This window comes from Pelecanus crispus, chromosome 11, assembly GCF_030463565.1.
Source record: "Pelecanus crispus isolate bPelCri1 chromosome 11, bPelCri1.pri, whole genome shotgun sequence".
Lineage (NCBI taxonomy): Eukaryota > Metazoa > Chordata > Aves > Pelecaniformes > Pelecanidae > Pelecanus > Pelecanus crispus.
This window is the reverse complement of record NC_134653.1, coordinates 37938257-37949962: the sequence shown is the minus strand read 5'-3', so window position 1 is coordinate 37949962 and position 11706 is coordinate 37938257. Positions and strand designations below refer to the sequence as shown.

Genomic DNA, 11706 nt, shown 5'->3' with positions numbered 1-11706 from the left:
TCCCGGCTTCCGCCTCTCCTCCTCCGCCCCGCCCCGCCAGGCCCCCGCCCGCCAGCCGCCGGGCCTGCCCGCCCCGCTGCCTGAGCCGAGCGCCCGGGCCGCCCGCCGCGCCTGCTCGCCAGCCCCTCCTGCTTGCCAGCCCCCCCTGCTCGCCAGTCCCCCCTCCTGCTCGCCGGCCCGGCTGAGGGCGCGGGGGTCCGCCTGCTCGCCTCAGCGAGGCCTCTACGCCTGACAGGAGGGTGCAGGGTGCGGCGAGGCGGGCGTTGGCTCTTCTCCCAGAGAACAAGCGATAGGCGAGAGGAAATGGCCTCGAGCCGCGTCAGGGGAGGGTTAGGTGGGATACTGGGAGAAATTTCTCCACAGAAAGAGCGGTCAGGCATTGGGACAGGCTGCCCAGAGAGGTGGGCGAGTCCCCATCCCTGGAGCTGTTCAAAAACGGGCAGAGGTGGCACTTGGGGACATGGTTTAGTGGGCATGGGGGTGTTGGGTTGATCATAGAATCATTGAGGTTGGAAAAGCCCTTTAAGATCACCCAGTCCAACCATTAACCTACACTACCAAGTCCACACTAAACCAATCAAGGGTAGACCAGACTGAACCATGGTTGGGCCGATGATCTTAATGAACCTTAATGATTCCTAGTTTTGCTTTCACTAAAAACTAATCCAGCCACCAGGCCAGGAAACATGAAATTAATTATTACTCTACCCTTGATTGGTTTAGTGGTGGACGTGGTAGTGTTAGGTTAATCATAGAATCATTTATTTTGGAAAAGACCTTTAAGATCAAGTCCAACTGTTCACCTAACACTACCAAGTCCACCGCTAAACCATGTCCCCAAGCACCACATCTACACGCCTTTTAAATGGTTGGACTTGGTGATCTTAAAGGTCTTTTCCAACCTGAACAGTTCTGTTCTCTTGCTGATGTGGGCTGCCCTCCACAAAACAAGCAGCTTCCTATCAGCCCCGGGCAGGCACAGGCTGGGAGTGCCGACTGACGGCACGCAGGGAGGTGCTTTAAAGAACGCAGGACTCGGCAGCTTTGCGGTAACCCCCAAAGCACCTATATTTACAACTGGCAGTGTTTATCGAGATTCGAAACTTCTGTCTACAGGGCAGAAAAACACTAGGTACTGCGAGCGCGACTCCAGAAAGCTCAAAATGCTGCAGTGGCCTTGGATAAGCTAGGAGATAGGGTAAACCATGAAGAAGGAAAACCCTAGCACATTAGGAGGAAACAAGGCCATTCACAGACCGAAACTAGCCATCCCGTTAGGTACAACAACATCGCTGCCTTACCGGTACCACTACTCATACTCCAAGCGGGTCAGTTGTGGGTTTACATGACAAGACAAAAAGGCAGGCCTTCAAAAAGATGTTGACAACATCCCTTTAACTCACAGTGTTTAATATTACAGGCAAGGTACAGTAGTTTCTCTCTTCATCGCTGTAACTGGCCGATTGAGAAGCAAGACGACATTTCTGCATTGCTCCATTTTGTACACTCAAACTTCAGATGTTGGCAAATTCAGGCCAAGGGAGATAATGCTCATTGTGTTTCTTCTCCCGACACGGTCAGCAAACTGAGGAAAAGTAAATGTAATGGAAATACAAGCACAATCTATTTTACATGTGTGAAAAATCAATACGCAATAACGTAGTCTTTCAAAATAAGTTTTTTTTTTTCCTTAAAGGTGGCTGTACAGCACATTCAGAATCCTAAACATCAAAATTACCATCCAAAACCAAAGAGAAGATGATACCCATTTCTCTTCAAAGGTAGAAACAACATGGAGCCCTTTACCAAAAATAGTTTATTGCACAAAACTTTTAAAGGAATTCCTATGCACATTATTTTTATAATCAACATGCTTTGTATGATCATAAACATTAATTGTACATAGTGTAACTCCTCCATCCCCTGGGTTATCCACTCAAGAACACAAAATGATTAACTTCGATCTTTACAAATACAGCCAAAGCAGACATTACCGAGTGTCAAGTGTCATGTATAAAACATAACAATATTTCATTTACAATATCCAGAACATCTTTCCCTCCTCTAGAAATCTGTGCATCTGTATTGGAAATTAGGCTGCCCTACTGCCCACAACAGAAGTGTTACACATTAGTAGGAGACAAGAGTGATCAGATGACAGCTGATGAGCATTAGTAATTACTTTGGACTGTAATTGCTTTCACATGAAAATATTTAAAGGCTCTGGTCACAGCAAGTCACATGCAACTATTCACACTTCCCCTGCAAAGTTAATAAAACATATGTCACAAGCTTTTGCATCACCAGTAGTGAATTTGTCATCTTTAAATTTATATTGATGACACTGTCTGTCCCCAGTCCACCTTTGATGTTGTCATAGCTGACATTAAAACACCCATGCCACTGCAGTTCACTCCCCTAAGGAGGAACAGGTGATCCATGAAAACATGAGCACTAGAACTTTCATTCTGGATATTACTCTACTCTTGACATAGGTGAAATCCTCACAGATTCCAGCTAGGATATTGCCTGAATAAACAGTATGGGATCAGACTCTCCCACTGCATGAGTGGATAAGGGGCTCAGCTGATCCCAGTACAGCGCACAAATATTTCCAAGAAATCTGGAAGACAATAGAATGGAGCATTATGCAGTGTTCAGCAACACCAGAGACTTAGTTTACCATTGTAGGGTTTGCTGGTTTTTTTGTTGGTGTTTTTTTTTTTTTTTTTAAATGTGCAATTATTCAAGAGTCCTCAAAAACCCAACAGCATCTGAAAAAGTAACACTGCAGCATTTATCAACTTTCATCACTTGGGAAACACTCTCACATTACAGTGACATTTCTCCTTCATCAAAAAGACTTAGTCGGTAGCAACCACTGAAGAAACAGACACAGAAAACACATTCTATTGCAGTGCTTGAAAAAGCGAAAGAAAAAAATCTTTACGAGATTATTCTTCAGGTTTTCCTCTGATGTATTTGGCAGTGCTGTGACAGGCAGAAGGGAGGCAGTTTTCATTCCTACAACTAGTTTGTTTTATTGCCTAGACAGCAGAGACCTGAAGCTTTGTAGAGCGACCATGCTCAGCCTCAGGGTGAGGCTTTCTAATAGAGCAACTACTTCTCTGGATAATTAAGAAACATAGCTGATGAGCTTCAAAGAAAAGGCCTTGCTTTTATCACATGCTGCGTGCTCCGTCTAGGCGGCTTCCCAGTGACTTCCGTAACTTAATTGACTTAGTACCTCACCAGATTTAGACCCTCAAGTCTCACCGTCTGTTCTTCATTTAAGTAAATGGCATGGTGCTTCTGTTTATAAAAAAAACGTGAATATAAAATGAGAATACCTAGCGTCCAGGTACTTTCAGGGAGACACAGGTGGGTCAGTGCGGAAATCTGATCTGAGCACTTCACAACAGCTCCCTCATCTTTAAAAGGAAAAAACATGCATCTAAGACTACTTGATTGTGTAAGCTCAGATGTCTTTATAAGGAGCTAGTGAGAAAATGCAGCACCGCACTGAAAACAGAATGCAGTGTGATTACTGATACAAAAAGGAGAGCAGACATTCTGAAGAACTGTGAAGGTTTCTAACAGTTCTGGCTTCTTTGATACCAGACAAAACCTTCATCCATACAACTGTTGCCAAACTTAAGAGATTAAACATAATGGATTCTTAACTGTAGGCAATGCATTTACTAAAATGAACAGCAACAGTAACGCTGCACAAGTGTTATTTTATTTAAAATCCTGAACGTTTGATAACTTTTTTGTACTAAATATGTTATTCATTACATAGTTTTAATTTTGTCCTTTAGTAATACTGCGGGGTTTTTTTTCTTCTTTCAGCTTAATATACAGGCAACTTCAAGAACATGACAACAGCGGCTAATCAGTACCATTTACTCTGCAAAGTAGACTGCAGCAGTATGCAGACGTTAACGTGTCTAAACTACTCTGTAAAGCTTTTCACTTATCTTTGAATTGTTTGGTAATTCTGTATGATGGGCACCTAATGCCATGCTAATGCCTTACTTCCTTCAACAATTTCAAAACCTTGACTTTTAGCATCCCTTGACTTTGATCCCAAGAAAACTTAAGTTAAAATCCAGTAGCTGAGGGGCATGAAATCAGTCAGCATACACTCTTTAAGTGCAAAGTGTTCAACTGGACTAGAGCTGGAACTGGTGATTATGAGAAATCAGACTTTGGATAAATATGGGTGGGTTTGAGCTTTTTGTGTGTGTGTTTGCTTATTTTTTGCCCTACTGCTAAGCAAACTGCAGTCATTCCCCCCTCAACCAACCAAACCTATCCAAAAGCAGCAACAGTCTCTTTGGAAAAACACATGAACTAGAATTCTTGTTTTTTTCCCCAGCCACTTAATCTACTTGTACTTGTTAGATTTTTTTTTTTTTTTAACCACCAAACTATAGTGGATATAATTGACCTGTTTTCTTTATGTTTCAAATACAAAAACATGCTAGTACACGAGTTGCCACTAAACCTTCCAACTAATCCATCACGTATATTTTGATTTGTGCTTTAGCACTTAGCACATTAGGCAAAGCAGTACCTCCACACTGAATTTTTGAATGAGGAGAGCGCGGGCTTATCGCTGCACTACGCGCCACATGGAACAACAGGACCAAAGGTGAAGGAATCCAAAGTGGGCTGCTTTAATAACAACCTAGTCAAGGTGCTCTACAGAGCGGCTGCCACAGTACCAACATTTCCATCCACGGTGGACACCTTGTAATAGAGGGTGCAAAAAGTAGGGGAAGTGTGTGGGAGAAGATAAAGCTAATAAAAATAATAATTTTATAGGAATTATAATTTTGTCTTTTAAAGTAAAAATAATTACATTTCTAAAAGCTCTGGCTTTAGGGGCTAATTTCCCTAAGCCATTTGTACATTATGTCAAAAAACAGCGAACATAAATGTAACATTAAAACAATGACAGTAACAAAAAACCCTCATGTCAGCCTTAACTTACAGTATATAAGCATATTAAACCAGATATTCAAAGTCAGAAAATTATGATTTTTTCTTTTATATATATATATATTACACGCATACCTTTTTCAAGGGTGTCTACTTCAAAAGTTGAACTAAAAAGGTGCAAGAAGTGTTTGTGCAGTGAAGCAAAGCTCCCTACTGGCCTGCGACTGTAAGAGAAAAACTTATACTTCAGAAAACATCCCAGGCAAATCTGCCAAAGATACGTACTGGTCTGCATTGCTTGTCTTTACAGTCTTGTTTCTTTTGCTATAGGTCAGAGGTCATCTTCATAACTAGAAATGGCTTCAAATGAAAACTTTTTTCTTTAAATACAGGTATCTGTAATCTGAATTTCAAGAATAAGAGATTACAGGAGGGAAGAGAGAGGATGCTCAGGATACCCAGTTCTCAACCACTGCTAATGGCTAAACATGAGCAGAACTTATTTTTCCCTGTGATTTGGATACAACCCAAGATGGGGGAAAACAACACACTCCCCTCCCAAATTAAAACAAACAAACAAAAAACCCACAAAAACCCAAAACCCACACACCCAAAACCCAGATGTTACATAATTAACAGTCATTCCTTAACAAACTCACCCAGATTGAACAAATACAGACCTGGAACCAGATGCTCCTCTTAACCTCATTTTAAACCTTCATCCGAATCTCTTACTAGACTCCCAAATAAGCTAGATTTACCACTTGGCAGTCCCCAACATGACAGAAGTATTATGGTAAGGTTTCAAACAAACCCTTGGAATAGCACGTTCTGCATTTAATATTACACCAGTTTCTCAAAACCATGCCCTTTGCTTCTACAGGCAAAAGCACAACTCTGAACACCATTTTTAAAAATGAAATAAATAAATAATTTTGATAAAGATTTGTTTACATACTTAAAGCAACAGGAAGAAAGACAACTGATAAGGAGGTTATAGTGTCAAAGCTTCCTTGTCACTAACACTACAATTCTGTTTCTTTTCATCTACAGTAGGAATCTCCTGCTGGTCTGATGCAGTTGCAGGACTGGTAGAGGTAAGGTCCATTAGCTGCCCCTCAATCTGAGTCCACGAAGACATTGATTCATGTACTGTAATGGTGTGTTCCTCCATCTGACGCTGAAGGCTGTCCATTTCTTGCCTTTTGAAAGTATTGAGAACAAAAAAGCAAAAATTAACAGGCAGAAAGCTAACTGCTAGATGCAAGATCAGAAAATTACTTTTCTGATTCTTGATACCTACTCCAAGACTATCTAAACTGTATCATTATACAAGTGAAAGTCATCTACAGGAAGCTTAGGAATTGTCTTTAAAAGTAAAATGAATATGCAATACGCTTAATTCAAAAACAAGGGCCAACAACGCAGCAGCTCCTTTGCTGCACAGCCTCGTTGCCAGGGATGATGCAGCACCGTTCCTCAGTAAAGGCACTTAGCGACTGCGACCTGGTGAATGCGGTACTCTTGCAGGTACAAAAGACAACATGGGAGGTAGAGGGAGGAAAGCAGCACAGAAAAATAACTAGATCAACACATTATGACTTTAGTCAGGCACCAATGTAGCAAAGTCACCAGCCTGGTAGTACAGGATCATAGAACGTTATCACAGGCTCACTCCCCTCAAACATCAACTGAGGTGGTAATAGCAGCTCAGTTCTAACAACCTGAACTCCCCGTCTTCCTGAAGCTGTACCCTTCCTGCTCAGCATCTCATGTGCAACCTTGTAAGGGAAGATCTGAAAACATATTTTTGGCAGAATGAACTTCCTCTCTAGTGATTTCTTATTAACACACTGCCTGGGTTCCTATCATGAGCAGCCTTTCTGATGCTGTGAAGAGAGAGAAGCACCAGCTTTTCCACCAGCAAGAACAACCAGAAATAGCTGTTTCTGGTTTGTTCTGCTGCGTACGATTTAGGATGGACATTTTGTATAGTTTATTGTAAAGGCTTCTTTCCCTATTTCATTACCATATAAGCAAGCACTTACAGTGAACATCCTACTGTCCTAAATATAGTCCAAATAAGAGGAAAAGACTTCATTTTACAAATCCTTTTTTCCGTAAGCTGGCAGCTGGTTTCTTGGAAACATTTTTAAAATTATTTAATATGGTTGAAAATAACAGGACATACTTTAATTGCCGGAGACAGCTGTTCAGATTTTTTAAAGGCTCCTTGCTCACAGCTGTTGATGGTTTCAACAGCTCTTCTAGCAAGGCAGCAGGCACTGGACAATCAGGAATCTTGACTGGAGTCACAGGATTTGAAGAGTTATTCTCTCCTTTCAGTTCCTTCCTCTGGTTAAAGGAAAAAAAGAAGAGCCAGAAATACAATTCAGTTATTTCATCAGCGTAATTTTTACCACATAGAAGGAGTCTCACGTAACACTACCAGTACATATCTGCACTACAGAGCAGGAATCAGAAGCTCATTCATGTTAAGTCTCATGGGTCACAAGCAAAAGTTCCTAAGCTAACGTCATCTGCTAGCCATGCTCATCAGCAAACAAACATCTGGGAAGACCTACTCAAGAACTCACCCTACTAAAGAAATAAGACAGGAAGGATTTAAAGTAAATGCCTTGGATCTTCACAACACATTTTAACATTCTTTCAGTATAGTTAAGAGAACGATTCGGGGGGAAAAAAAAAAGCTATCAGTGAAGTACAAACAAATAAGTCCTTTTGGAAATTCTGGAACCTGCAGGATGAGGTATCAGGACCAATGTCTAAGAATGAAATGGAGGCTTCCATAAGACATTCTGTCTCACTAAGCAAGAGAATTACTTCAGGGAGGGAAAGAGCAAGATATCTACAATTACTGCATTTTCTGTGGACTAATAGCAAATCAGAAAACTCAAGGAAACCACTAATAGCTACCTTTTGAAATTGTGGAAGGATGAAAAACTAGACAGTATGGAGAGGACAGACACATGAACATTAAGAAGGTACTAACTATATGAAGATATTAACTCCGTATTTGCCCATAATTCATTATTTAAGTACTACCTTTTTTGCTTTATTATTATAAGTCAAAATGTAAATGTAAGAAAATACGCTAAACACAAAGATTTCTGAAGTAAAAGGTGGGAAGTCAAGATCAGTAGTTACTTTTGTCTGAAAATCTTCCTGGATTTATCATTTAAACATCAAAACATCAGTAAGTCTGTATCACAGGCAGGCACTTCACTTCAGAGTTTTCACCAGGTTTCCTGCAGCTGAGTATTTTCCGGTACTTAAATTTAAGAGCATTACCAGAGTATTTTCTGGTACCCTACAACATGTATTCTTCCTATTTAAATACCTTCTTCATCTTGCCATGCTTCAGGTCCAACTTCAGTTGTTGGTTCTGCTGCAGCAGCGACTTCATGCTGTTCTTCAGTTCAGTCACTTTAGCCTGCAGCATAAACTTATCCTTCTGAGTCACTGACAGGTCTTCCCGTACCATTTCCAACTCAGTCTTGATATTCTAAATGGGAAAAGAAGAGAAATAACGTGATACAGGGAAATGGTATAAAAATTCCAGCCAACTAATGTTTTTATCGTTTTTTTCAATTTCCAGAGAAAACCAGAAAAAGAAATGCCACATAACACTGCTATTTGAAACCAATTTGCCCTGGCAGAACACCAGATATTAGATTTAAAAAGTCAGTAGCCTATTCTATTGGCACAAGCTCAAGGGAATAAGAGGCTAAGAGCACAAAGTAAAAATATAGTGAATACATTTTTATGAATAAAAATAAGTATCAGGAAAAAAGTATCAGAAAAGTATCAGTGTAAGTATGCTTTTAAACAATAAAAATATTGTTTTAATTAGCCCCCTACAGCAATACCAGTTATTCATCAGAATCTCCACCGGCTAGATTAAATACCTGCAAGACAACTTGTACGCCTTCTAACTCCTTGTGGCTGCGCTGTTCGCTCATATCCAGCTGCTGCTTAAGTGTTTCAATTTCTCTTTCTTTTCGTTCTACTTCCCACTTGAGGTCTTCCACCTACCGGGGAGGGAAAAAAAAAACAAGAAAGAAGTAGATTTAGAATTATCTCTAAGTGCAATCAACCACAAAATCTGAAATGTATTATTATGTCTCACGAACCCTTCCTGGTTCTAAGAAAACCTAGCAAAGCTTCATTAAAAATGCTTAATTAAAGACAAATGAAGTCATACAATGCATCATAAAAAAGGATAAACACAGTAAATGTGCAGTTTTTACCTCTTGGCTTACTACAGGCTGCTCACTAAGCTTGTCATCCAGCTTTTTCTGCAGAAGTTGGAGCTGAGACCTGGCTTCTGCCAGCTCTTGCTGAAACTGCGATACCTCCTGGGAATGTTTTTCATCCTCTACCCTGCACAGCAGGATTAACAGATTAACAGATATAGCAGTTACTCATTCTGTCCTTTAAAACAAGTACTTCACTGGGTTAGCTATGTAACCATAAATGACATGACAGCGCGTGGAACCTGGTTAGTTATAGCTTTGACTGAAGGCTTTGCCAACACATTCACAGAAAGAGCTAAATCGCAAAAAGATTTTATATGAGACAGATGCATGAATATATCATTAAATATTGGGGAAAAAAGAAAAATCTTGGAGCACTGGTAATAGTCCAGTTACAAACAACACATTATGCAGTTAAAAAAAAAAAAAAACCCACAACACAAACAAAAAAACCTGTCAGCAATTTTGCTTTTGTTTTAGGAGGAATAGGGTTAACATTATATCCATTCTCATGTAGGTCTGATAATTTCTTATGATTTAAGAAAATATCTTCTATACAAGAAAACAAATTGAATTTGAATATATTTTGGAATATATTCAACAATCAAATTCATCCTCTATGTAGTTCCTCAGGGATGTGAAAGAGAGAAGAATAATACGGTATATATGAAGCGTTAATACTTACTAGTAACATGAAATAGTAGAAAACTGTGTTGAAACTAAAAAAAGTAGATGGTGAAGCCTAAATACAGTGCACTTCAGGTCTAACTGAATTATGAAGAGACAGAAAAACACAAGTATTTGCCTGGAGTCCAAACATGCATCTTATGGTCAGGCTCAGCTGGGGTACATTTCAACATAATCCACTCCGGAGTGGCAAAACCAAGGAGTCATTAATGTGTGGCTTTTTCAGAGCCGTTTCATTTGCTATTCTCTAGGAACTTGGACATTTACTTACTGCAGTTTGTCCACTTCAACCTGAAGGGCTTGGACAAGCAGTTCTTTGGCATGTAGCTCTTTCTTGATTTCACTGAGCTCGAGCACAGCAGCTCTGTAATGACGGCGGTTGTGTGCTGCATCCGCTTTGGCTGCTGCTTCCTACAAGAAAAAAAAAGATGCAATTTTTCCTCTGTTTTATCACTGTAGGTGAATCAAAGGGAGCTAGACTAAAGGGGTACCAAACAAATCAAGAAGGAAGTTGTGCAGCTGTTAACACTTCTCTTTTTGTCTGAAAACCTTATTATTAGTGGAGTTATCCTTATTAACGCCAATGGCGGTTAATAACTATATATAATGGAAGAAGCACATTTGCCAGACTGCTTCTTCATTGTGAATTTCTGGATGAAGTACCATCACTTCAGGATATGTCCCACGCATTACAAGTCATAATAGAACTTTCCTGGTAGTCAGTGAGTATGCTTAACACAGGGCACAACAGAAAAGACATCAACTGATCTTTCAGCCACTGGCCATCATGACAAGAGACCCTGCAGGAAGCAGTATGTTATAAAGCATAGATTTTGTTTCAAGCTACTTTTCAAATACTTTACATTTAAATCACCTTTTAAGTAAGTAAAACAAAAAGATGAGCCATTACCTGCTTCTTAAGGTCTTTAACTTTTGACTTTTCTTTCTCTAAGGAAGCCTGTAAAGCTTGAATAAGTTGTTGCATTTGTTGATCCTCTTCCTCCTTCCGCTTTAGGACTGCCTGAACCTATATCACGGCACAAAAAAAAAAAAAAATGTACGTTTTGTGTGGGCTTGCTGGAAGACTGGAAATGCCAGCAGAGGAAATGTAAACACAAACCAATGCAGGCATTGCAGAACTTCTCTCTGCTGTTCACCGATAGAACTCTTTCCTCATGGGACCCTTCAACCTTAAAAGTAGTTATGGTTAAATGGTAGCTCATTGCCTATGTTCTCATTTATTTATACCCCACAAATATATTACTATTGGCATAAAAATCATTCACCCTCAACGAATCCATAACACAATTTGTATGTTCCAAATAACTTAAGCGAGCCACACTTTCTTTTGGAAAAAATCAAACCACGCTAAATAGCGAAACACCGCTGTTTAGTGCAAAGTCTCATTTCTGATCTCGTTTAGCCCCCTATGTTACTGCTGTTATGCAAAACAAGGGAGACCCAGATCTGGAGAAAATGCACCAACTTTGTATCATATGAGTGAAGATGTCTACATCCTGTTGTCAGAAATAATGAGCTAATTCCTTTCTGAAGGTATTACATCAAAAGGTCAAATACCTGCAGATTCAGTTGTACCAAGTCTGCCTCTCTCTTTGCTAATGCTGTTTCTAGGATATTGTTGTGCTCCCGCAAAGCAGCGTTGGACTGACTAAGACCTGTAAGTTTTCCACGTTCGTGCTCCAGTTCAAGGGCCAGCTTCTTATTAATTTCTTCTAAACGTTTTATCTTCCTCCTGAAGCCTCTAGATTCCTGAAGCTATAGCCAAAGGAGAAAA

At 40.1% G+C, this 11706-nt stretch overlaps 1 protein-coding gene across 8 annotated transcripts in view; it reads right to left on the bottom strand.

Annotated features, from left to right (window-relative positions):
• Positions 1-1473: 1473 nt before the first annotated feature.
• The window catches only part of GOLGA3 (golgin A3), a 31131-nt gene continuing 20898 nt past the window's right edge, over positions 1474-11706 (bottom strand). For 4 of the 8 annotated variants that reach the window (XM_075718386.1, XM_075718387.1, XM_075718385.1 and 1 more), the window contains 8 exons: positions 11490-11687; positions 10822-10938; positions 10183-10322; positions 9219-9351; positions 8877-8999; positions 8309-8473; positions 7139-7302; positions 2705-6149 (listed from right to left, as the gene is read on the bottom strand). In XM_075718386.1, coding sequence (XP_075574501.1) covers positions 5942-6149; positions 7139-7302; positions 8309-8473; positions 8877-8999; positions 9219-9351; positions 10183-10322; positions 10822-10938; positions 11490-11687 — 1248 coding nt within the window. In that variant the 3' untranslated portion in view covers positions 2705-5941. Of the gene's footprint in view, positions 1586-1806; positions 2624-2704; positions 6150-7138; positions 7303-8308; positions 8474-8876; positions 9000-9218; positions 9352-10182; positions 10323-10821; positions 10939-11489; positions 11688-11706 lie in introns of those variants that run through there. The other 4 variants (XR_012831487.1, XR_012831485.1, XR_012831486.1 and 1 more) reach the window with 4 other exon arrangements.